This window comes from Dunckerocampus dactyliophorus, chromosome 21, assembly GCF_027744805.1.
Source record: "Dunckerocampus dactyliophorus isolate RoL2022-P2 chromosome 21, RoL_Ddac_1.1, whole genome shotgun sequence".
NCBI classification, from domain to species: Eukaryota; Metazoa; Chordata; class Actinopteri; order Syngnathiformes; family Syngnathidae; genus Dunckerocampus; species Dunckerocampus dactyliophorus.
In genome coordinates, this window is record NC_072839.1 from 14,191,614 (window position 1) to 14,216,629 (window position 25,016).

Consider the following 25,016-nt stretch of genomic DNA (forward strand, 5'->3'; position numbering starts at 1 on the left):
GTATTTTCTCACAGGCAGTCGTACTGTCTGTCAAACGTTTGCAGCCTTTCTGAAAATGCTCTCCATCTTGATGTGAGGTTTTTTTCTCAGATGGGTCGGGTGGATATGTTTGAGGTGGGCAAGTTTGTTTGCCACCAATTTTGAATAAATTCTGCAAACTGGCTTGTTCGTGTTAATGGGCTCACCTTGCTCATTATGAATATTCATATATGTGGGCTGTGGCATTTGCTCCTCACGAGGCTCCGTTGCTGCACTGCTCGCTGCCGCGCCGCCCCGCCCCGCCCCGCCCCGCCCCGCCCCAGAGACAAAGCAACTGTATCATTGACAGGAGGTCTCACTCTGTTGTTCTATAGAACGGCTTTGTTCTATGAAGCTTTAGGTGCTGAACCAATGCACAGAGTGAATCCTCTTCCTGCCTGTTCGGAGGCGAGAGGTGAGCATGCACATGACAAAATATGGAGCCCGGCAAAATTAACTCCGTTTTTTTCTTAATGAGAAATCTTGTCATGTTTTAATTTCACGAGATCTTGCAACACGAGATCTTGTGACAGCCCGAGTGTAGCATAAAAACAAATAAACAAACTCATACGGATGATATGACTAAATGATAAGATCGCAACAAACATTTGACAAGACAGTGAAGTTCAAGCACATCCGCTTTGTGCCCGTATGTTTTGTTTCATTCTGCCTTCAACAAGCTGCTATTCACTTGGAATTCATTGTGAAATGAACAGTTACAAATCGCAGCGCTATTAAAAACACATTCAAATGTTCTCTTTTTCTGCATCACAAAGGCTGATTAGGTGTCCCGCTATGCTTAATCCCTGCAACACTTTCCCCCTTCCACCGAAGCTCAATGGGGGCCACAACAAACAGGACTGAAGTGCACGTGTTGCATTTGGACTGAGATCATCAACGCAGGTGGAGAGTGAGCATCTCTGCATGTGTGCCCGAGTGGGAGCACTTGTGCAACTTCCTGCACACCTGGGGCGGCTTCGCGCGTGGGCTGCAACGGCCAGCACCGTCGTTTTTTGTGCGCTTCGCCGTTTCTGGAGCAGCCAAACATTTGCAGACACTGCAATACGTCCGACAGTCGTCAGAGGCCTCACTGAGTATTCTCATAAACGCACATTAAGCAGCCCTGACGCCGTTGCCGCCTTCGCACCCCCGCCCTCCGCGTCCTCACTGAGCCCGTGGGAAGCAGCGTGGCGTTATTTCACTTTAGTGAATTTGGACATGATGGATGGTGCAGGCACAAACCAAGCGTTACCCTCCGCCCCCTCAAGAGGGAAGTAAGGGAATACAACTCACACAAATGCAGTTTATTGCCACTAGGGGTCCCACAATCACATTTACTAACAAATACCAAGAGTTGTGTTGGATTCAGGACTTAAATTGAAATATTTGGATATTTAAAAGGCCATTCCTGACACTCTGTGTCAGGGGTGTAAAAACCTTTTCCAGCAACGGACACGTAGTAAAAATGAAACAATGCAAGCGCCACTTTGACATGTTGTAAGGCAATGCAAGGCATGTGATATGCTTGGAAGTTACTGTGTATATATTTCCAGCTTTGTGATATCAGTGAGAAAACATGTTAGCATGAACTGCGCTCTTTTTTCCCCATTTTTGCTGTTGTTTTTTTGTTTGATTTTGTTTAATTTTCCAAAGATATCAAGTTTCCTTTTAAATAACCTTATTAAATGATTATGACTTTATTCCTATCATATTTTGACTTTATTCCCATAACTTTTCTCCAAACCTAATTTTCCAAAAATTACTATTTTATTTTGTTTTGTTTGTTTCTTATAATATTACGACTTAAAAATAAACGTTACTATTTCAGACCTTTGCTACAAAAAAGGTGTTATTTGTCCTAACAATACGAGTTTATGAAAATTGTGACTTTTTCTTGTTTTTTTTTCTCTTAATATTTTAACTTTATTCTCATAAAATTAAATTTTTTTCTTTTTCTTTTTTTATTCCCATAATATTTGGACTTTATTTTTGTAACCTAACTTTTTCTGCAACATAATTTTTTAAAAATTACTACTTTTTTGTTGTTTTGTTTTTCATTATATTACGACTTCAAAATAAATAACATCTTTCTTTCATTTTTCAACTTTATGCGACTAAAATGACATTTTTTTTTAAATTCTCGTAAAAGTACAACTTTTTGTCATTTCTTTTTTCAGTTTTTCTCTTAATATTTGGACTTTATTCTCGTAAAATTGCTGCTGTTTTTTTTTATAAAAACATAAATAATGTTTTTTAGAATGTCCCAATGGCTGCAGTTTGGACCTCCCTGCTCTCTCTCTTAGTAATGGGTCATATATATATATATATATATATATATATATATATATATATATATATATATATATATATATATATATATATACACACACACACACACACACACACACACACACACACACACGTATATTTCTGGGTAGAATTGTCTGTTGGAATTTGGTCCATTTGTGACATCACAGGTCACTGGTGTTGAACCAAGCATGCCTTGTGGGCGCCGGGACCAGAAACCAGCCTTCCCCAAACTGCTCGCACAAAGCTGGGAGCATGCAATTGTCTGGTTCCACAACCAAAATCCTGCAAGTGCAGCTCAATTAAAAAAAAAAAAAAAAAAAAAAAAAAGCTTATTCATGTCGTGCTTTTCATTTGCAGATGATGTGGTCTGGTATTTTTTTGAGAGGATTAAAGGTAGCCCTCTCATGTTTATTGGTTTTGTACATAATATTTGGAACATTTAGACAAATGAAATGCGTCTTGAAGCGTTGAGTCATTCCATTTGAAGGCTTGGAAAGCACCTTTCGATGTTTTTCTGCCTGACATAAGACACTTTCATGGATGAAGAGATGAAGAGTTGGCCGTACTGTATAGTGGTTCACTTTGGAGCACACTACTAATACTGCGACTGGTTTGAAGGTCATGGTAATTGTTCTAATGTTGTTATGATCATTAACGGGGATATCCGCCCATTAGGGGTAAACCGTGTGTTTCCTGTAGGGAAGGTTTGGGAACGGTTGCCAGTTAATGACACCTGATAGCGTCTCAAGCTCATCCAGTGGCATCATAGCCAGCGTCGGCTCTTCGCCCACACAGACAGCGCATGGGAATTAATCTATTGATTACAGCGCTGAAGGCTTCAGTGGGAGGCGAAGCGAGCTATTTCCAGCCCCGCTGTGATCGGAGGCTAGCAGCCAAAGGCGGGGAGAGGAAACAATACCTCGCAGCGGCAGGGGATCCACTCTGCTGCCTGGAAAAAAATAACACCTCGCCAGGAGTAGGAAGTGTCAGAGTGTCTTTATGTGCTATGTGCCGCATGGGAGGGCCAAGAGGTGACGTTGGGACTTGAAGTGGGCTGATTTCCATTTGTTTTGGCCTTTTTGGAAAAATCTCTCGATGGTCAGTAGTTTCCGAAACTTGCTCACTGCAAATTTGTCCACTGTGAAAGCTGACGTGAACAACAAACAGAAGCGGTTTGTTCACTTTGTGCAGGAACAGTCACGGAAGAAAGAAGGTTAAGAGTTTGGGAGTCTTCAACTGTGTGCCCGACCAATCCGAACACTGTACGACCTGTACGTGTAGCATCACACGGTACAGCTTATAGGCAACGCCCCAGGAGCGTTGCCTATTAGCCGTTAGCTTGTCTGCTGACTTTGGCAACAAAGTCCAAGATAGTCCTCGCAAAGTCCATCGATAAAGCACATCAGAAACCGTTGGCGATTGTTGATCAAATCGGGATGCATCCATTGCGAATGCTCATGCTAACAATTAGGAGACACAGGCACGTAACAGCCTTGATATCATGATATCAGCATGCTGGCCGTCCACTTGAACGTAAAAACTTTTGCAAATCTTGTCTCCAACTGTGCGTAGGACCAAACCAAACATTGTATGACCTGTACGTGTAGCATCACACTGTATGACATTTTCCGGTCATTCTGAACATAGTACGACTTTGTCTATTAGCATTTAGCTTCCCTGTGCTATGAAGAGGTGTACGTTCACAGTTCCTACTGCATATGCGGTGTAACACGGGTGACAAGTCATCCCGGGGGGTTTGTTAATGATTCATAAGTGTCTTTGTAAATATATAATGCGGTGCTTAAACAGATTTAATGCCGCGGCGCTTATGACACTTTCAACATTTTCCTGTGTTTTGCAGCCTCTTTAATCTCCCGCTAATACCTTTAGCTTTTCTGCACCCGCAAATGGGAATCAGCCAGCTTGTGATGCCGGTTCTTCAAGCATGTGAGGAAGGAAGTGGGGGTCGACTCCTGTATGGATGCTGGCACACCACCATCCACCGCCTGCCTGAAGATTCAATTATGTTATCGTAGCGTGATTTCATTGTGCTTTCTACGTAGCAGCAGGCGGATTGTTGTGGATTTGCCGATGGAGGATGGTGTAATACACCCCGCAAACGTGTGATGCCTTGATTAGCCCGCTCGTCGATATTAGGAAGCGACTTGTGGAGTTCAGGTTCTATTGTGAGGCGAGGAGATGCTCCATTCAGCATCAGTGGCAGTGCACTGAAGGTGCACATTTACATATCAAAGGGCACGGGAACATGTCTGGAATTTCAAGCACGTTCTGTTGTGATGTTGAAGAGCAGCAGCACCGGCAGAGGAGGAACTCACAGTGTCGATGTGCAGCAGAGTCAAAAAATAAATAAAGAAAAAAAGAAAAAAAAAACTCGGACTGTAATGAGACGCTTCAAACATGGCTGTCGAACAGGTGCACGACTAATGTGCGAGGGCGGCGCTCAAACCGAATCACTTAGAAGTAGGTCATCTGAGTGGAAGGAGGGGGAAAAAAAGGTGGTTTGGGGGGGGTGGCGAGAATGACTTCCTGGGATATTTCCCTCATGGCCTCCAGATCTGATTTGATTCTTCAAGCATTGACACATTAACTCGTCTTCTCATTAAGTCCAACCTCATCATCGCCCCCTGTTGGTAACATCACAAGGAATGACAGGATTCTACTCATTGTGATGCCAGTTTGTGTTCCTGCTACCGTGCATGGAGGGAAACGGGAAAACATCAAAGGATTGCCTTTGTGGATTTTATCTTGCAAGATGAGTCCAGTAACCCCTCACTACGTCATGCTTACAACTCCATGGCTTCACTCTATCACGCTTTTCTCAAAAATGTATGAATAAATCATGCTATGTCATCAAAAAATATGCATATTTTAGCAAATGTTACTGTTTTTTTTGCTTAAATTAAGCATTTCCAAGCATAGAAATGGCTAAAGGGAGTAAAATACAAATATAAGGCATTCAGAAGACGCATTCAAAAATGTTGATATATGTAGTGTTCTACACTGGTCACTAGGTGTCAGTAATGTTGGGTGACTCGCACAAGCACCAGGCTTCATCGCCGGAACAACAGGCTTTTCTTAGTTTCTGAACTCTGAATCCCCGACATCACTTCCTGTCCACCCCGCAGTCAGCTCCCCTAACACTGGAACACATTTACAGCAACACACACCAGCACAAGTCTTATTTATGCCTTAAATGTCTTTTTTTCTGTTATTATGTCTTCTATTTTGGGTAATAAGACCGTAAAGGTGACTTTAGGGGTGTTATTTCATGTCTAGACAGCTCGAATAACGTTAAAAACTGTATTTCGAAAGTTGTTTCTAAGCTCTAACTACAAAATCATTCCATTTGTAAATAACACTACTTTGCGGAAGTTGAATTACCACGGTTGGCTCTGGAATCAATGAACCGTGAGGCGGTTAATGCGGGTTGCAAGGGTTCTCTCTCCTGATATTTGTTTGTAGAAATCAACCCCCCAATGACGCTTTAAGCCGTCACTAATCACTGTCCAGTAATATGTTATGTTAAATACCAAACAAGCGTGAATCCAACAACTACAGTGGTACCTCCTTTTTTGTCGTTAATTTGTTCCACAATGTCCAACAAAAACCGAAATGTACAAAAATCAAGAAGAGAATTCCTCCCATGGGAAATCATGTAAACCCAATTCATCCATTACAGACACCCAGAAATATGTTATAGAGAATAATTATAGTTGCACAAAAACCGAACCCCCTATCATTTACGTGCGACTTCTAAATAACCCGCCATCAGTCTGACAAAGAAGGTGAGAAACACTGTTGAATTCATTCTTGCAAGGATGGACAGGAAGCCCGCATCAAGAAAAAGGTCTTTCCTGCATGTAAAGCTGTTTTGTTCATCTTTTTGGGTGTCTGGAACGAGTTAATTGGATGTAAATTATTTCCGAGGTGAAAAAGTGCCTTTCCGTGGTTTTCATGATGAATTTGTTCCACAAGGTCAGTGTTCCACTGTGTCGGGGTTGTTTTGCACACGTGGTAAGGTCTTTCTCGTCTATTTCCAAAAGAAATAACACAATCAAAGCATGTTTGTCAATACACCGCTGCTCCCCAGCTTACACAATAAAAAGCAAAGCTGTCCTTTGCCATTACTGCATCCTCCACAGAACAAAAAAACATTCCTGTTTTAAAATGATCCGCAATTATATTAACTCCAAAGTTCTTTGTTCGCACGGCAGCTGTGCTTTCTAGCAGATTAGTGTGCCTCTCCACTCCCCGTCGAACTCGAGCCGACGACCGCGTTGAGATCAGTGCGTTGAAGAGCTTCAGCGATCTTTCTCCTAATTTGGGGCGATGCACCCAGCGAGAGCGCGGCTAATGAAGCCTGATGTACACCCCCTGCTGTCAGACAGCCCGCCACTGCAGCCCCTGCTGCACCCATGCTTCATCTGAGCAATGCATGGTCGGGCACAGGTGCAATGTGATCCATGCTGGTAGTACATCGTAAATGAAGTGAAGGGTTGTAGACTGACGTGTTTAAGGCGACCGTCCACGAATGTGATTCCCAGGACACGCTGTAGCTGTTTGCCAACATTGATTGCATACATCAGCCGCCATGAATTCATCTTTTCAAACGTCTTCTTGCGCCGCTGTCAGTCCTGTCCGAGACGGAAGGACAGGACAGAGTATTTCCTGCCGGAGGGTCTTGTCTCCTGAGCTTGGGCGGTTGCATCTGGCGCACGGTAATCAAACCAATCACACTGGTTGATGGTCAGTGATTGCTTTTAGATTGGACAGCCTCCACCACCCCCGTCCACTCTCCCGTCTCCTGTCCTTTAACAGGCACCTGCTACGCTGGTGAAAGGAAAGTGTGTAAAATCAAGAAGATGGAGGCCTTGATAACACATCTGAGATCGCCGGAAAGGCTCCGATTGCTTCTACTGGACTTGTTTTTTAATTAGTTTGCTAATTCATTTACGTTGGTTTCTTGTAGAGGTGTGTTGGCGACAATTCAAGGCATTTGCAAGAACCTTTGGAAGGAACGGGACACTGGAGTTAGAAGGCTCCAAGGCAGGCCCATGTCCAGTTTTTTTTTTACCACGGGTGTTTTATCCATCCTGCTTGGTGTGCTGTTTTTATCAGACTGTCATTGACAGAAGAGATCTCATCTGTTTGTGCTGCATTCACATTGGCACCTAATCTGATTCTGGGCCTGATTCTGATTCCGCTCTCAATTTTTTTTTCTCTTTGAAAATGCTTTCTAAAAATGTTCGAGTCTATATTCTTATTGTATTCCAGATCCATGAGCCATTTGTGGTGCGACGCATGGGTTGCGGTCAAAATGCTTAGAAATACATGCTAGCATACTTGTACATGTAATACAGGTATCCTCAAGTTGTGTTATGATTAGACAAACACTCAATGATTCATAGACAATTCGTTGCCAAGGCCCACAACAGTGGTCAAAATGCTTTGGAATACATGCTAGCATACATGCAATATAGACATGCTCCAAGCTGTATAATCATTAGACAAGTGGTCAATGACTAACGGGCAATTAGTTGCTTAGTCGCACCCGTGCCCTTGCAAAAACTATTTGCTTGATGGCGGCCATGTTCTTCCACCAATCTTGCTCAAATTTTACACACACATGCTTGTTAGCCCGCTAAAGGGGTGTACAAAAACCAAATTCTGTGGGGATGCGATTAAACACGTTACAGTTACAGTGGGTTGTTTAGTAGAGCGCGTTGAGCGGTAGGAGACATTTCAAATGGGGGTCAAACCTTGGGGCCGTGGTGTGGTGCATTTGTCAGGAAAATAATATGGCAGAAAACACAGTAAGGTTGCGTATTTGGACACATCTTCACCCTTTTGTGTGCAGCGGACACCCACGGCACCAATAAGTATTTGGAGGCAATGGCCAAGGAATAAACATTTTGATGCAAGTCCAGTAAAGATGCACATTGGGACTTGGCAAAGCACCCGACAAATGAAAAGACTGTCAAATCAACATTAAGAACGACTCGGTCTTCGTTTTCCAATACATTGGAACATGTGATGGGTCCTCACGCATTCATTTCCAAACAAGCCAGAGAATTGGCGGTCCTGGGACAGCAAGGTTATGGCGTTGCTGCCAAGGTGCGCTCACTTGTTAGTCCATTTGAAGTACACAAAAAGGAATGTCTCTCATGTGACTGCGGGCAGACGGAGCGTGACCACGGCGAGCGTCGACGAGCGTGGGGCGGTCTCACATGAGAGGGCAGCAGACAGGCGGAGGCGAGAACAAGGGTGTCACCGCTGTCAGATGTTCAACACCTCAGACGCCCGTTCCTCCGCTCGCTTTTTTGACTAATTGACCCTGAGCTGATATGTCAGACGCTCATGGAAGGACGAACATGTGCACCTCTGAGCTGCTTTCTTTTCTTATTTATGACGACTTTCGCAAAGTTCTGCTCAACCATCAAGCAGCAGTTTGACCTCTGCTACTCCAAGCATGGTCTTGACTGACTCCCAAAAACGACCTTTATGGAATAAAAGGCGTCCTCTGAAACGACACCACAATCGCTTGCAGTGACAAATAACCGGTGCGGGTGATCGTTACTTGAACCCTCTTTGTCTCTTATTTTTAGCCTCTGGACTATGAGACCAAGAAGGCGTACACCTTCAAGGTGGACGCTTCCAATGCTCATCTGGATCCTCGGTTCCAGACCTTCGGGGCCTTCAAAGACACAGCGACGGTGAAGATTAACGTCCTGGATGTGGACGAGCCCCCGGTGTTCAATAAGCCCGCCTACGTGATGGATGTGTACGAGGACACGCCGGCGGGCACCATCATCGGAGCGGTGACAGCTCAGGATTTGGACGCCAGCAGCAGTCCAGTCAGGTAAAGTTCAAGTGGCTTGGTTACAGATATTTTGGACATGCTAGTCCTCACGCTGTGGCTTTGGGTTGCTTCAGTCTCGTCGTCCTGCGCTGTCATTGGCTGGCATTCGTGTTGATGCATCATTGGACAGAAGAGACATTGCTTTTACTTTGAGTAGACAGAATTACAATTATTTGGGATGAAATATACATTCCTGAAGTAGCTATAGAAGCATGCTTGTGAATATTCTCATTCATCCAGGGCGTTGTACTCTCAGGGCACTGAATTGACCACTAACTTGGGCATCTACTGTATGTATTCATGCTATGAATAATAATAATAATAATATCATTAGTAGTAGTAAATATCAATAATAATAGTAGTAGCAGTACTATGATACACACTAATTATTGATAACAAAGGAGGACTCTGGCTTAGTTTTGTTGATAATACAAGTAATAATAATCATCATCATCATCATCATCATATGTTATGATGAGATGATTAGTGGTTAACATTGAATTTTTAAAATGATAAATTAAAACAATGATTAATAATCAGATTATTATTTTTTACATAATTCAATCAAATATTATTATTATTATTAATAATAATAATATTGCTATTACTCTGATTATGGCGTTAATTTGAATATTAATAGTGATGGTGATCTTAATAATTATATTACTGATATTAATTTTAAAAAATTCTAAAATTATCATCATCATCATAATGTGGTGATGATGATGATTATTATTATTATTCCTAATTAATATCAGTGTCAATTAGTAAATATGAATACTATGAATATGAATATTGTGACATGTATATACTGTATATTGTGATTAATGTTATGCTCATCAATACTAGTACTAACACAAATACTAACATTACCACTACTATTACTAATAATAATGATTATTAATAGTACATAATGCAACAGTCGTACTACTTACTACTACTTATTATATTACAATGAACTTTTAATATACCGTACATTACATTTTGGTACTCATTTTTCACCGCATTGATAAAAAAAAAAAAACGGTTCAACAAAATGAAAAACTGTCACTTAAAACAAAAAAGGCAAATAGCAGGAAAGAAGAACATTGTGTCTTATCGTGAATCATATTTCCCGCCCATTCAAATTGATAAACAAGGTGAAAATGTAATTAAATGACATCCAATTAGCAATGTAAATGTAATCATCAGGACAAATGAAGCGCTTTGGCCTTTTAGTGAAGTGTTGTAAAGCACACACTGATTGGGAATAACACCCCTATGCCACTCGCTTATTGGACCGAAATGTCCCGACGGTCTCTGCAGGCTCCCCGAGTGGTGTGATTGAAGCGTTTATGTCTTTAATCCGCTCGTCAATGTCTGCCGCTCTTGTTCATCAAGGCCATCGCTGCTTTCATCCTAAGAGTTCTGTCAGTTTGCCTCATCAGCCCCGGGAACAATCAATCAATCCCCGGCTCGACATCTGACTTTGTCGCCGAGGAGGCGGCTTGCGTCATCGCTCTCGACTTGTCTTTGGTGACTTTGCGCAACTGTGACTTTGTTACAGTAAAGCTCGCTCGTGTGGACGTCCGTGTCCATTCCTTGACCGCTTATCCTGTGCAGGGTCACGGCAGGGGGTGGAACCATTCTCACTGGACGAACTCTCAATCACAAAGGACGCGATTCTAAACAAAGGACACCCTACCACAGTCAACGCTTAACTTTGAGAGCAGTCTGTACACGTTCATGAGCACCTTCTGGCATGATTCACAGAAATTGTACAAACTTTCATCCAAATTATTTCATGTCATTTCATTTCATTTTGTCCTCAGACAACAATCACTATAATTAGAACATCTTCAGAATAAAAACGTACTAGTTTGACCTGCCATCTTGGAGCTGACATTCTTGTGCTGACGGTAAAGAGAAAATTATTAGAGAGAAAATGATTAAATTATGAGAAAAACGGTTGGAAATGTAAACAAAGAAATGTCTGAATGGCCGAATGTACTGGTTAGAGCTTTAACTGCAGCCCCTTGGATCAGACCGCCTTAAAGATCCTTAAAGATAGAATTATTGTGATAGACCAGTAAAGACAGAGCATCTCGGGGCCGTACCCTGCTTTTTTTCCCCACTTATGCCTTTCACAGAAAACACAACAAAGTGGAATAGTTTGGGAACTGCAATCAGGAGCTTTTGGGTCTATGGATGGCTAGTGTCCTTCCTCAATAGCGTTAAAAGTCAAAAACGTTGAGTTGACAAGGCAGTTCATGTTGGGATGCATGTTTCCTCTCAAAGAACCGCAGCTACCTCCGTTGCCTCGGACCGTGTCACTACCACCACCGTGCTTGACAGTTTCTCAAGGCCTGCTCGTCACTTGTGTTGCTAGCTACTTAGGCACTAACGGCTGTGTGTTAAGGGATTTGCAGTGGCTGTACAAGCCGTACACTGACTACTCTCTACAGCAGGGGTCACCAACATGGTGCCCGCGTGGTGCCCTCATGTGGCCCCCCACGACCACATGAGGTGCCCGCAAGCCTGCTTTTCATTCAGATTTTCAGTTAACAATGAAAGAACAGCAGAAAGAAATGCATTCTGAAATACAAAATGTGAGTTGTGGGTTTAAAATAAGCTCTGAAAATAAATGTTACAAAAATGAGTAGCTCTTGGCCATTTTCATTTTGTAAAAGTGGCTCTCACAAGGAAAAACGTTGATGACCCCTGCTCTACAGTATAGTATAGTATTGTCTCCTGAGAAAATCCAAATATGGCTCACTTTGGAATTACAGGGGTTAACTCACAGGTGTCGAACTCAAGGCCAAGGGTCCATACCTGTGATGTGGCCACCAGTGAAAACGAGTTTGATGCCTCTGTGTTAACTCCTTCCAGCTAAAAGCTAACATTTCTTTCCACACAAAGTGTGAAGTGCAGCTTGTTTTTTGTACACACACAAAAACTGGATTACACGGTGAAAAAAATGAGAGCACAACAAGTAAAACAGTGTCCAGTGGTGCGATAAGATCTAAATAGAAGCGCTACTTCTTCTAGGTAATTACCAGGGGAGACATTTAAACATCACTGGGCCGTAATAGATGTGACACAAGTTGTCGCTTTTCTTCCCTTTGCCCCCCCCTCAGCCAACACGAGTGCTACAACAATAGACTTGCCTTAAAAATGCATGAGAAGCCTTTTGTTCTTAAAATCTATTAGCCCTGGGGGCCAGCGCTTCTTGTGAGATGCATTGTCAGTGTTAGAAGGACACCTGTTACGTTGGTGGGGAGATGTTTTTCATGAATATTTTACCGCAAGACTACACTAAACAAAAGCAAGGAGCGGAACCTTTGGTCACAAAAAAGTCTCTTGTTCGTAAAACTGCACTTTGTCTCCTGTGTGTTAAATATTAAGCGATGGCGGCATGCTGTGCCATCAGCCGACGTGAAAACAATAGAGACCATGACCCATCATGCATAGGGAAGCATGCTTTTAGACTCGGGGCTACTCGACTATCGTGCTATTTAGCGGCGTGCGTGTTGTTATCAGCGTCCAGAGGAGACAAAAGGCCGCCATGAATATTGCACTGACGGCGGATTTTGAGGAGCTTTCAGCATTATAACATCGTGTTGGTTGTGAACCACAGCAGATCTTCGAAAAACAAAGAGCCACGTTTTGTTCTGCATGAGCTTTAACAGAGTGTGCCATGCTTACCAATCAACTTTCAACATTTATGACTTGCACAATAGCAGCTCGGTTTGGCACGGTTGGTTCCAAGAACCCCACCGATGGTGAAAAACATCCACAAAAAGCCTATTTCTGCTAGTCTAAGTTAGGGATGTCCAAAGTGTGGCCAGTGTTCTAAAAATACAAAGAAAAACAGCAGTAGTTGTTTCCCACATGGCATCGACTGTTTGAACCCTGGCTGACCGCGTACTGGCAATGGTACCTCGTAGTACATATTTTTCCCAATGTGTGTATATCGTTAGGGAGTAGGAGTCAAGAGAAGTCTACACTCTTTACTATATGCTGTAATTAGTCGATTAAAAGGCAACGCAGAAGAATAACAACATTACTTCAGAGACAGCGGGCCTCCACCAAGGCTTCAGCATTTGCGGTCTGGACAATCAATAAGTGATCAGGTGAGCCCGCTTAAAAGTCAAACCGTCCTAAGTTGTAATCGATACTGTTCCAGTCCCGCCCTGCAGGAGGCAGTAAGGCATTCATGTACTCATGTCGAACCAAATGTTAAAATAAACCCACGAGCAAGCAGGTGACGGAGGCAAGGAAAAAGGGGAAGTTGCTCTGCAGCATGCATCATTGATGAACTCGTCTGACACGGGAGAACGTGGTGTTAGAAGAAAGGACCATGAAGAATCAAGGAGTTTTGTCGTGGAGTTTTGTCAAGGAGCCGTGCTTCCTCTCTCAATCCCATCTGAAGCTCCATGAGACGAGAAGAGACTAAAACAGATGAATATGAATGAGAAACAGCATTTGAAGAAGAATAATGATGGCATAGTGAGGCGTCCAAACCGGAGCCCAAGAGAAACTGAAAATGCCCGCTAGCGTGCGACCGCAGTCCCCTCATGTTGCAGTCCAGCGATGTGACTGCTTCATGTACAACACCAGCGGTCTCTGATCAATCATTTAAAACTTCTTCATACTGGAGAGTTAGCTGTGGGTGAGATCTGTGCAGCACAACAAATAACATCAGAAAGAAGACGCTGCATGAGTGCTGCCAGCACTGAGGGCTGCAGTTCACTGAGGGAAAACATGAATTCCAGCATATAGACTCAAGAAACTAGGCTGCATGGCAGTTTTTCAACATGATAACGAGCCCAAGCACACCTCCAAGATGATCAAGTACCTTGCTGATGGAGTGGCCAAGTATGTCTCCCCAAATGAGCATCTTTGGGGCATGTGGTGGAGGAACGCCAGGTGTCCTCCAGCCCCACCAGTGATGTCATCATGGAGTAGCAGCTCTGCCCAAGAGGATTAAGGCAGTGCAAGAAAACAATGGCAAATAGTCACACCAAGGACACAATTTGGGCATGTGAGATGTACTCACTCGTGTGTTTAGACAAGAACGGCATTTTCAGTGGATAGTATTGTCCCATGAGAAGATACTACTACAGTAATCACTCGTTTGTCGCTGTTAATTGGTTCCAGACTCAACTGTGATAACTAAAATTTCCACAAAGTAGGATTCCTTATTTACAGATGGAATGTTTTTGTATTTAGAGCATAGAGAACCTGTTTTCAACCTTCTAAATACATTTTTTTAACATTATTAGAGCCCTCTAGACAAGAACTTTACACTCCTATTACTCAATACAGTGGACATAATAACAGAAAATAAGACATAATGTAGACTCGGCCCCTTTGTGAGGTGAGACAAAAAAGGGTTGCATTCAATGTCCATGTGGAGGTCAGAATCGTGACATGCCTGTCCAACGTGGGTGCTTTTGTACATGAAACTAATAAACTAGCCTGTTGATCCCGCAATCAAGTCTGGTGCTTGTGTGCACAGTAGAATTAGTGACACCTAGTGACCGGTGTAAAAGACTACATATCATCCCATCTTTGAATGCGTCTTCTGAATGCCTTATATTTGTATTTTACTTCATTTAGCCATTCTTAGGCTTGGAAATGCTTCATTTAGGCAAAAGATATGTAAAATTGGCTTAAATATGCCTATTTTTTTACAAATAGGCTGCATTTTAACCGCAAAAGAGGATGATTTATTAAATGCTATTTTTTTAAAAACCTGAGATAGAGTGAAGCCGCAAAATCCAAGGCACAAGTAACGAGGGATTACCGTAATCCAATCTGGTGGCTGCACCACAACTAACCCCCACGAGGAGTAAATCCATTTCTTATCTATTAATAAGACATCTTGCATGCTTGCCGCTAACTGACGTTGCCATCATTCTCCATAAAAAGCGGCTTTACGGATGCGGGATGACAAATACAGCTGTCCACCTTTGTTGCTCAATGGCGGCGAGATTGATGCCAGACAGAATCAAACTTCATTTATGTTGTGCAGAGGAAATGTTTTGCTCAGCATGGCCCCGAGTGCACGTGAACCATTCCTAGATTGGAATTTCTACTCCTTCCTCAGCACATTTGCGGGGAAATGAGCATTCCGAATGAGTAATGAACGCTCTGACAACGTGATTATTGCCTTACACGGCGGAGGGGAAAGTTACGTTTTTGGCTGATTGGATAGTCGCTTGTGTTGCAGGTACTCCATCGACTGGAGGAGCGACCTGGACAGCTACTTTGACATCGACCCGGTGGAGGGGACCATCTCCACCAATGAGCTGCTGGACCGGGAGAGCGTGGCCTGGCACAACATTTCCATCGTGGCCACCAAGCTGAGTGAGTACGAGCGCCATGATGGATTTAATGCACATTTTACGCCAGTCAATACTCAATCACGGTTTTGTGGCAAGGTTTATGGAGCGCCGTAAAGCACAATAGCGCTCCCCGAGGGACACCTCGGGCACGCTCATCTTCACTGTTTTCATTTTTTAACGATATCTCAGATGATGGGGAGCATTTCTCGCTGCCGAGTTTTACGGCGGATTAATGGCGGACGGAGCTGTCTCCATCAAGCTAATTATGTTTTTGGTTTTTTTTGTTCAATTCCAATTTAAACGGAAGGAAGTGGAGCAAATGTCCGGATAAATAAGCAAATCCATCGTCATCAAGTCATCATTTCTGCCAAGAAGCGTCAAAGTCATTATCTGCGAGGCAGGCCGGGTGCTCAATCAAAATTATCCACGCCGTATATTCATTAGGGCCTGCTGCTGCAGCTAACTGTCACCTTGGAAACGGATATCGCCTGCTTCTGCTCAAGGTCACGGCGCCGCCATGCTAATTGTGCCTTGGATGGGTGTGCACGGCCACCGGCTTTAGTGTCGAGGAATGGGATAGGATGTGGAGTCCCGGAGTATTCCTGAACGTCTTGTCCTCGCCCACCTGCACCTCGCTCTTATCTTGCTTGCACAAGGCAGCCTCTGAAGGAACGTGGAAGAACATACAAAGGCAGCGCGGGGGAAATAAAGACTGGATATAAACTCAGCGCCCCAGACTTTGCTTCCATCCAGCTTGAGAGTCTGCTCTCGACCTTGGATGAGATTTGGCAGCACTTTGAGCTCAGGGTATTGGATTGTGTCATCACGAGTGCAGTGTTGTCTGTTATTGAAGCGGCTATAAAGTGAACATCCCCACAAACACTGCTTCCTATTGATGACGAGTCGCAGTCAGGCTGCACGGGACATTACTAATGGTAACTGTACAGTATTATTGTATGCTATTATTATGTTGAACAATCTTCAAGTTACATCGAAGTACATGACATGTTTACACTTGAACGATTTGACACGTTTGAAAAGGAGTCGGAAGAAGCAGAGCTAATTTCATGCTACCCTTGTTAGACGTGCTGTGTTCCAAGTTACCATTTTTTACTACTTTATTTTCCATTATTTTATCATTGATTTATTATGTTTGAAATATTCCTTTGATGCAAAAGTGTTTGCCCCCTTCCCGATTTCTTATGTTTTTGCATGTTTGTCACACAAATGTTTGAAATCGTCAAACAAATCGAAACATTAGTCAATGACAACACAACGGAACACAAAACGTAAGGGAGAAAAGAAATGCAAAGCTACATGGCCCTCGGTGGAAACGTGATTGGTCCCTAAACCTAATAACTTAGCACAAGCGTTTGTCATAACTTACAATGAGTCTCTTACAGCGCTGGGGAGGAATTTTGTCCCACTCATCTTTGCAGAATTGTTGTCATTCAGCCACAGTGGAGGGTTTTCCAGCATGAAGTGCCCTTTTAAAGTCACGCCACAGCATCTCAATTGGATTCAGGTCCGGACTTTGACCAGGCCACTCTGAAGTCCTCATTTTGTTTTTCTTGGCTGTCACTGTGTTTCGCTGGAGTAACAAAGGTAAAGAAACGTCTTTAGAACCTTTTCCAGACTGATGGATTGCAGTTCTTTTTCAGTTTTGTTGTCATTGACTAAAATATTTGTTTGATCATCTGAAACATTTAAGTGTGACGAAGATGCAAAGAAATAAATAAATAATAAAAAGAAATCAGGAAGGGGGCAAACACTTTTTCACACCACTGTATACTGTATGTACTGTATATAATGTAATGTAATGTAATACATATTTTATTCAATAATAAGAAAAAATATACATAGGAGGAAATACTTACACATACATTTTACAATGACCAGTCTTTTTTTCATTTAAATTTATAATAATTTCTTAGATCACAATAAACGAATGAAAAATGTTTTATACATATATATGTATATACATATGCATATACATATATATATATATATATATATATATATACATACATACATACATATATATATATATACACATATACATATATGTATATATAAAGTATGCATTTTCATTGCTTTTGATTGTAAATCTCTAAAAAAAAATGCAGTTTTCAATCAAACTGACAGACTTCTTTGCAAAATTCTACTGCCAAAGTGCAAAGTTCTCCTACAGTATTTGTTCCACCCTGTTTTTGTAGCTGCTAAATGGATCAGCCACTAAGTTCTTAGGCCAGGGTTGTATTACTCATGCTCCAAGACAAACAAGAAACCCTTTCTTTTCACATTCTTGGTCCGTATAACAACTTTTACAAATCCTTATTTTGCAAGTTGAGGTCCTGTTTAGAGGAAAAACAGACGACGCTGTCGGACAGAAACCCTGAGAGAAACGAAGTAAACAAGTCATGATGGTACACAATCATCTCTGATTTGTCAGGAAGTGAACCATCTTCCCCCCTCCAACCGCGGAACGGAGGCGGATTTCCTCCCCCGCAGGGAGATTTGTCCATTTGTCTTTGCAATGCGCCGCAGTCATGCAGCAAAAAGAGAGCGCCATCTGCAGCTCTCCCGAGACGCAGCAAGCAGCAGAAGGTGCACTGGAGAGGATCCGGGGGTTAGATGTTGTGCCTTTTGGCTTCTTCTCCCCCCCCGGCATGGATTTTGTGGAGCCTAACGAGGGGAGGGGAAGATCGACGGCGTGAACTAATAACCCTGCTGGCAGTCTAATTGCAGCAATTTCATGTTATTGTGCTTGGTATTGTGTGATAGCTGCAATCAATAAGGGAATAGCAATAACAGCGCTAACTTTTAATACATCTGCAGTTTGCATGCAAGACATTTATTTCTATTAAAAGGAAGTTTCATTTAAAAAAGCTGTATAAATGCTTGAAAGGCCGCTCAGGCGTTGTGATTCATAAAAGTAAATAGAGCATGTGTTATTGGGCTCAGGGTGGCGCTGCAGTGCAATCGCGCCATCTAGTGGCCGGTGTGGTACACTGCCATTAAAAAGGGATGCCTTACATCCATAGGACCACTTTTTTGTCAACAGATTTCATTCCTAAAGCATCTTTTAAGGTCTACAAAGTGTTCAGGACCTCGGCGGAAGACGCCGTAGCTCCGAGCAAATCCCGAGTCGGCACCTGGCTCCGGGAAGATTGCTTTCCCCATCAAGGTCACAAGCGGGTTACCAACTGAGCCGGGGCTTGCATCCTCAATCCCCTTGAGTCGACTCGGCAAGATCCCCCAACCTCTGTCCCCCCTTCCACACAAACTAAGCAGAGGAAAGCCTATTCCCACATCAAATCCATAAAGTTTACCTTTCTGGGGATCTCATATAAAAAGAACATTTCCCCTCCACAGTGATGGAACACCGTCTCCTGGGGACTCTTTCTCTCGCTAGCATTAATATGGGCGACACGTCTGTGCGCTTAAAAGAAAAATGTTTCATAAAGTGAGAGGAGCCTCTGCGGAGTCCTTAATGAAGACTCGGAGACGGCCTCATTTAAGCTGGGGATGCTCATGTTGATCATCAATCAACAGCGTTGTAAAACTGCAGCATCTGGATGCTATTTATATTTTGGGAATGGTCCCAATATTAATGGCTTGCTCCATTAAAACCTGGCGGGTCATCACAAGGAGGCCGACTGGACTAGACTGGACTGAACTGGACCAGCATCCTTCTGATTTCCAACCATCAGGCTGCAGTGCCTCATCTCTCCACATGACGTCAGTGTTACGTGCTGCCTTCACAGTGCGGGTCACTTCATGCATTTGTGTCTTCGCTTCTGTTGCCATCCAGACAGTCCGGTTCTGACCAGCCGAGTGGCCGTCTCTGTGCACGTGTTGGACATCAACGAGTTCCCCCCCGAGCTGGCCAGCCCTTATGAGAGTTTTGTGTGCGAAAACGCCAAAGTTGGACAGGTATGTTCCTGAATATTCATTTTTCATCTTAGCAAGACATTTTGCAGAACCGGGCCCTTCTTTTGTGTCATACCTCACAAACAGACAAAACCTCCCTACTGATGGACTCCATACGACGCCACAAATGTAACATACTCATTTATAACTCATCACTGTTACGTGGCTGAATAGTTACAAATATGCATATTTAAGCATATTTGACATATTTTTGGCCCATTTTCAAGCATAAAAATAGCTACATGAACTCAAATACAAATATAAGGCATTCAGAAAATGCATTTAAAGCCACGTTTTGATCTGTAGTGTTCTACACTGGTCACCGGGTGTCAGTAATGTTACACTGATGAGGCAATAGTCACTGCAGTAAGTATTACTGTCCAGAAACCTACTGTATATTATGTCTTACTTGCTCTTATTGTGTCTACTATTGGGTAATAGGAGTGTAAAGGTGACTATAGGGGTTCTATTTCATGTCTGGTGGGCTCTAATAATGTTAAAAAACGTATTTACAAGGTTGTAAAAGGTTTTTCTTTGCTCCAACTTCACGGAAGTTCACGTATTACGGTCGGGTCTGGAACCAATTCATGGTAAAAAATGGGCATCGTTTCACGGCTTTGTGTTTACATAACAGGAATGAAAAACTTAATTTTGATGTGTAACCACAAGACTCGCTGAAGAAGTAGTTACCAGCGCGGTACGCCGTTGAAAAATACAAAACCAAAACAATAAAAAAGGGGACTGGTGGCCAAAACAACATCAGCAAAATCAAGTCTCCTGTCTGCATGCAGCCACACACACAGTGGACTCATGTCACATTCACTGAGGCTGGGAAATCACAAAACTCTTTAACACTAAGCCACTGACCCTATGAAAGTGACAGTAATAATAAAGTAGTGTAGTGGTCTTATCATTGAGGTGGGAAGGTTTATTACTTGATTACTGTTTCATTTCATTCTTGTATTTAGTGTTTTATGACTAGATTTGATGTCTTTTTGTGTACAGTGTGAGCGATTAAGGCCTTCCTTTCGGTATAAGATGTGACTTGCACCGAAACTCGACTTACATCACAGTCTAGGAACGGAACTCCTAGGTGTCCCAACACTTTTGTCCATGAAGTCACCTGAAATGAAAGTTTTGTCCCCGGCGATGATAGAATGCATTCCCAGAAAATGAAAGTCACGCAGCGTGCACATCCGACGGAACATTCCGCCTGATATATTTAAGATGCGTTGCGTCTGAATGTGCCAGTAATAAGAATCGTAAAGCCGCCCGTGCCTGCAAATGAGCTCATTAACGAGCATCTTCACGCAGCTTTGCCACTTGATCACATCGGCTGTTGATTCCTCATCACGCCGAGGACGTCTTCAAGTCAAAAAGGAGCATATTTACCGCGTGAACTCTGAGGGAACGTCAAGAATTCCCTTTTTTGTCCACACTTTGGATCTTTACTGTAGGCTGTGTTCATGCTTGCCATGTTCGGTTCACTTCCAGCGAAGCAAAGACACGGACCAGCGTTAAAATGCCAGGAAAAAGCATGCAAACGTGACAAATATGGAAGAGGAAATGTGTTGGATGTGCCAGCTCTCCCTCTGTGTGTGTGTGAGAGACAACGCCGCCCTTCAAAAGGATATTTTAGAAGCTTTTTGTGAAATCTAAACTGGTAAATAAAGCAGAATATAAAAATGGTCTACGCACTCAACCCGAATATTTGAGTTACGTTACATAATCTGTCACCAAAGCTGCCCAATCAAGTCCTTACTTTCTGCATCATGTTCTTTACTGCACAGCCATTGGTCACATGACAGAAATACCAGCATGGACGCGAAGCCACACAAAGTGCGCACCAAGTATTTTTCAACCGATGTCAAAATCCCACATTTACTGCAGTTTCATATTTTCTGTGACAACGTTCCCATTTAAAATGAATGGGCAATTTATTTGGCACCCCTACTGGTGGAAAGTCGTTTACATTTTCCATTACAGTAACATTCCAACACGGTAGCAGCTGGTTCGATCCTCGTTCAACATATTTACACCTTTCCAGAATCATTCCTTTTACATTTAACATTACGTGTGCCATTGTGCTTATTCTGTGCACGGCGGCGTGACTCGGGTCGTAGAGTGGCTCTCCCAACCTGGTGGTTGCTGGTTCGATCCTGCTTCAACATACTATATTTATACCTAGTACCTTTCAAGAATCATTCCTTTTATGTCTAAATGTATGTGTAACATTCTTCTTAGTCTGCGCACGGCAGCATGACTCAGGTTGTAATGGGTGGTCCCCCAACCTGATGGTTGCTGTTTCGATCCTCGTTCAACATAATGTATTTATACCTTAAACCCTTTAAGAATCATTCATTTTACATTTAACATTACATGCAACATTCTTCTTATTCTGTGCACGGTGGCATGACTCAGGTCGTAGAGCGGCAGTCTCGTAACCTGGCAGTTGCTGGTTCCATTCTCAGTCTATGAATAGATGAATAGAACACATTTCTAGGCTATTACAACATTCATTGTACATTCAGTTTTCAGCATTTCAGCATTCACACATAATTTCTACTGAAATTGCTTCATCGAGGTGTTTTTCTTGTCGTTTTTAGTCAAGACCCAAGTGTGACTTATTGTGGCATAACCACACCAACCAACCATGACTTTATGATACAAATGATGACAAGCTGCAGATGGAAATTGGTCTACTTTGAACAAACACGACTTTTTTTGCTAACCGAGTTATTACTTCACTGAACAGGTGATTCAGCTGTTCAGTGCAAAGGATCAAGACGTACCAAACGCTGGGCAACAGTTCTCCTTTAAAGCCACAAAGGACGACTTCAGCAACAGGAATTTCACCGTAAGGGACTTTGGAAGTAAGCAAATCATTTATTTCATACAAAAAAGTACTATTTTCATCTTAGATTCTGATCAATGTTTCAACATGAGGTGTAATACATTCCACTACATGGCAACAGCCAGCAGAGGGCGCTGCCTCACGGAACACCTGGCCACTGACTCAAAACTAGTTGGACCTACTTTGAAATAGGGCACAATTGTACTAATGTGTAGTAAACAGAAAACGTACATGAAAGGAGTGGGGTTCCGCAGGCTGGTGAAATGAGCGTCATTTGTACGATGGAAGTACCGGATCGTGCTTTCACAGGTGCCAATTTTTCTACTTTGTTTTCTTACACTTGACTTGTGAGCATGTTTAGCGCTGAGCCACAGGCAATTTGTTAAACCGCAGCTCAGCCATTCAAACAATTTGAAAAAATTCTGTTTTTGTACTTTGTAATTTTTTTCTTCAAATGAAATACAAAAATATGAAAAATAAATAAGATTATATTTTCATTCATTTTAGCTAGCAAAAAAAAATAATTTGCTTTTTTCCCCAATATTTTAATTTTGCTTTAATTTAATTTTTCTTCTTCTTTTTTTTTTTTTTTTTTTTTTTTACAAAAAAACTAACAAAATCACTTATTTTTAATCAGTATAAAATATCTAACTAAAAGTATACTTAAAAATAATTTCATTTGAATTTTAAAAGTGGAAATAATAATGTAATTGAAGTTGTCCAATTTCTTTGCAAACATCATCACCTCACAGCACAGGTCTTTGAAGTGCACGCGGAGAGAATGGCGTGCAGATGAGGCCTGCAAGGGAGGAAGCAAATGCATTCAGTGTCTTTGACGAGCCCCCGTCTGAATGCTGGGTTCACTTTTACCTTTAAATCCCCCCCTCCTTTTTTCCCCCCCAACTAGTCCTGTAAGCACATTGTGCAGCAAGCTACAGACGTGATGGGCAGGGACAGGAAGTAAACAGTGGCGGCGCCACCGGAGGGTTCATTGCAAGAGAAATAGAGCGAGCTGGAGTAAAAAAAATAAAAAATGGTGCAAGGTGTGCTAAAACGCCCAACCTCCTGTCAGGAGAAAGCGGCGGCCTTGTTCTGAGGAACAAAGCAGCTCTGACAGGAGGGTCAGACAGTCCAGCTGGAGCAGACACAACCAGGCCGGTCCGACCTGACACGATCGCTCTTGTCTACTGTTGTTGACCTTCATGGCGCTGGCCGACCTCACACATCCATGTGACGTCTCCAGTTATTTTTTTAAATCCCTTAATATCTGTCAGCTATTTTTTTCTGACTGCATGAACCTGACCTGCAGTGTTTCATAAAAAAAAAAAATACAGTTAAAAATACAAATAAAAACGATGACCAAGAATTGCACTTTGTAATTTAATGGAACATTGTTGATTGGTTTAGTCGCAATTTCAATTATAGGCAGCAACCAGCAGGGGGCGGCATCATTTAAGCCTTATGAGTCTGCTGCCAAAAAGTGGTGCAGGGGATCCCTGCATATTTGCATTCGCCTCTCTGCAAATTCGCAGACATTTGGTCCATAAAAAAAAATAAAATATATATATATAATTTATTTGTTTTGTTAAAATGTATTATTTTTTAATTATTATTTTTTGTTTGGGTTTTCCACAGAAAACACATCCCTTCACCCATAAATATGTAATAATTTATAAATGAAAATAAAATCTTTATGTGTCTCAATTACTCGCATTTATTAGGTATTTGCACGTGGTCTCCAAAAGTATCACAAGCATTTAGGCCTACAAACGTAAAAGCAGAACAATTATTATTCTTATTTAAAAACAAAGAAAAAATCTCAATTGAATGTTGAAAAAAACACTCACTGTTCTCAGTATTTTCTAATATTAATAAAATAAAAACTAAAATCTGAGATCAGAAAAATCTGAACTGGTATTCACCATTGCAGTTCTTAGAAGTAGCCAGAAGAGGGCGCCATGGCACCAAGGTCAACCTCTGTACTGCCGAAGTGGGCTGCTGTAGAAATTCAAAACCAAAATAATTCAAACAAAATTGAAAGAAATGGAAATAGCAAAATAGCTATATTAATATTAATTATCATATATCATAATATATCATATATCTTAAATATATATGTATGATGATATATCATACATATATCATAATTTAAGCAAAATTATTTGGAAAAACACATTGTCCAAATTGGAGCATCCACACAAACTTTCTCCTCCCCCGTCTAGACAACACGGCCGGCATCGTCACCAAGCGCAGCGGATTCCGGCGGCGCTCGCAGGAGATCTACCGCCTCCCCGTTGTCATCGAGGACAACGGCTACCCCTCCAAGAGCAGCACGGGGACGCTGACCATACGAGTCTGCGGCTGCGCGGCGGACGGAGCCCTGCTGACGTGCAGCGCCGAGGCCATCTTCCTGCCTGTGGGCCTCAGCACGGGAGCGCTCATCGCCATCCTCTTGTGCATCGTCATCCTGCTAGGTCAGCATAACATCCGATACTTCACATGTAAACGCTGTCGTCACAGCTGGGCCGTTTATTGATCGAAACCACAAAGAGGACGGGTGTAATCATGATTTGAAGTGCATGAGAAAGTGGAAAGGAAACGTACAGCAGCTCTCTTTGACAACACTCAACGCTCATTAATTAATATATTGATATTGCACAGCACAGCAGCAGAACCAATGTTGTAATAACAT

General features: G+C 42.4%; 1 protein-coding gene across 1 annotated transcript in view; it reads left to right on the forward strand.

Moving 5' to 3' along the window:
- LOC129174305 (cadherin-12-like) overlaps window positions 1–25,016 on the forward strand; it is a 100,096-nt gene that overhangs the window by 69,282 nt on the left and 5,798 nt on the right. The window contains exons 7-11 of the mRNA XM_054766166.1: window positions 8,955–9,208; window positions 15,423–15,559; window positions 19,352–19,473; window positions 22,226–22,343; window positions 24,547–24,798. Of these exons, the coding sequence (XP_054622141.1) occupies window positions 8,955–9,208; window positions 15,423–15,559; window positions 19,352–19,473; window positions 22,226–22,343; window positions 24,547–24,798 (883 nt within the window). The remainder of the gene's footprint in view (window positions 1–8,954; window positions 9,209–15,422; window positions 15,560–19,351; window positions 19,474–22,225; window positions 22,344–24,546; window positions 24,799–25,016) is intronic.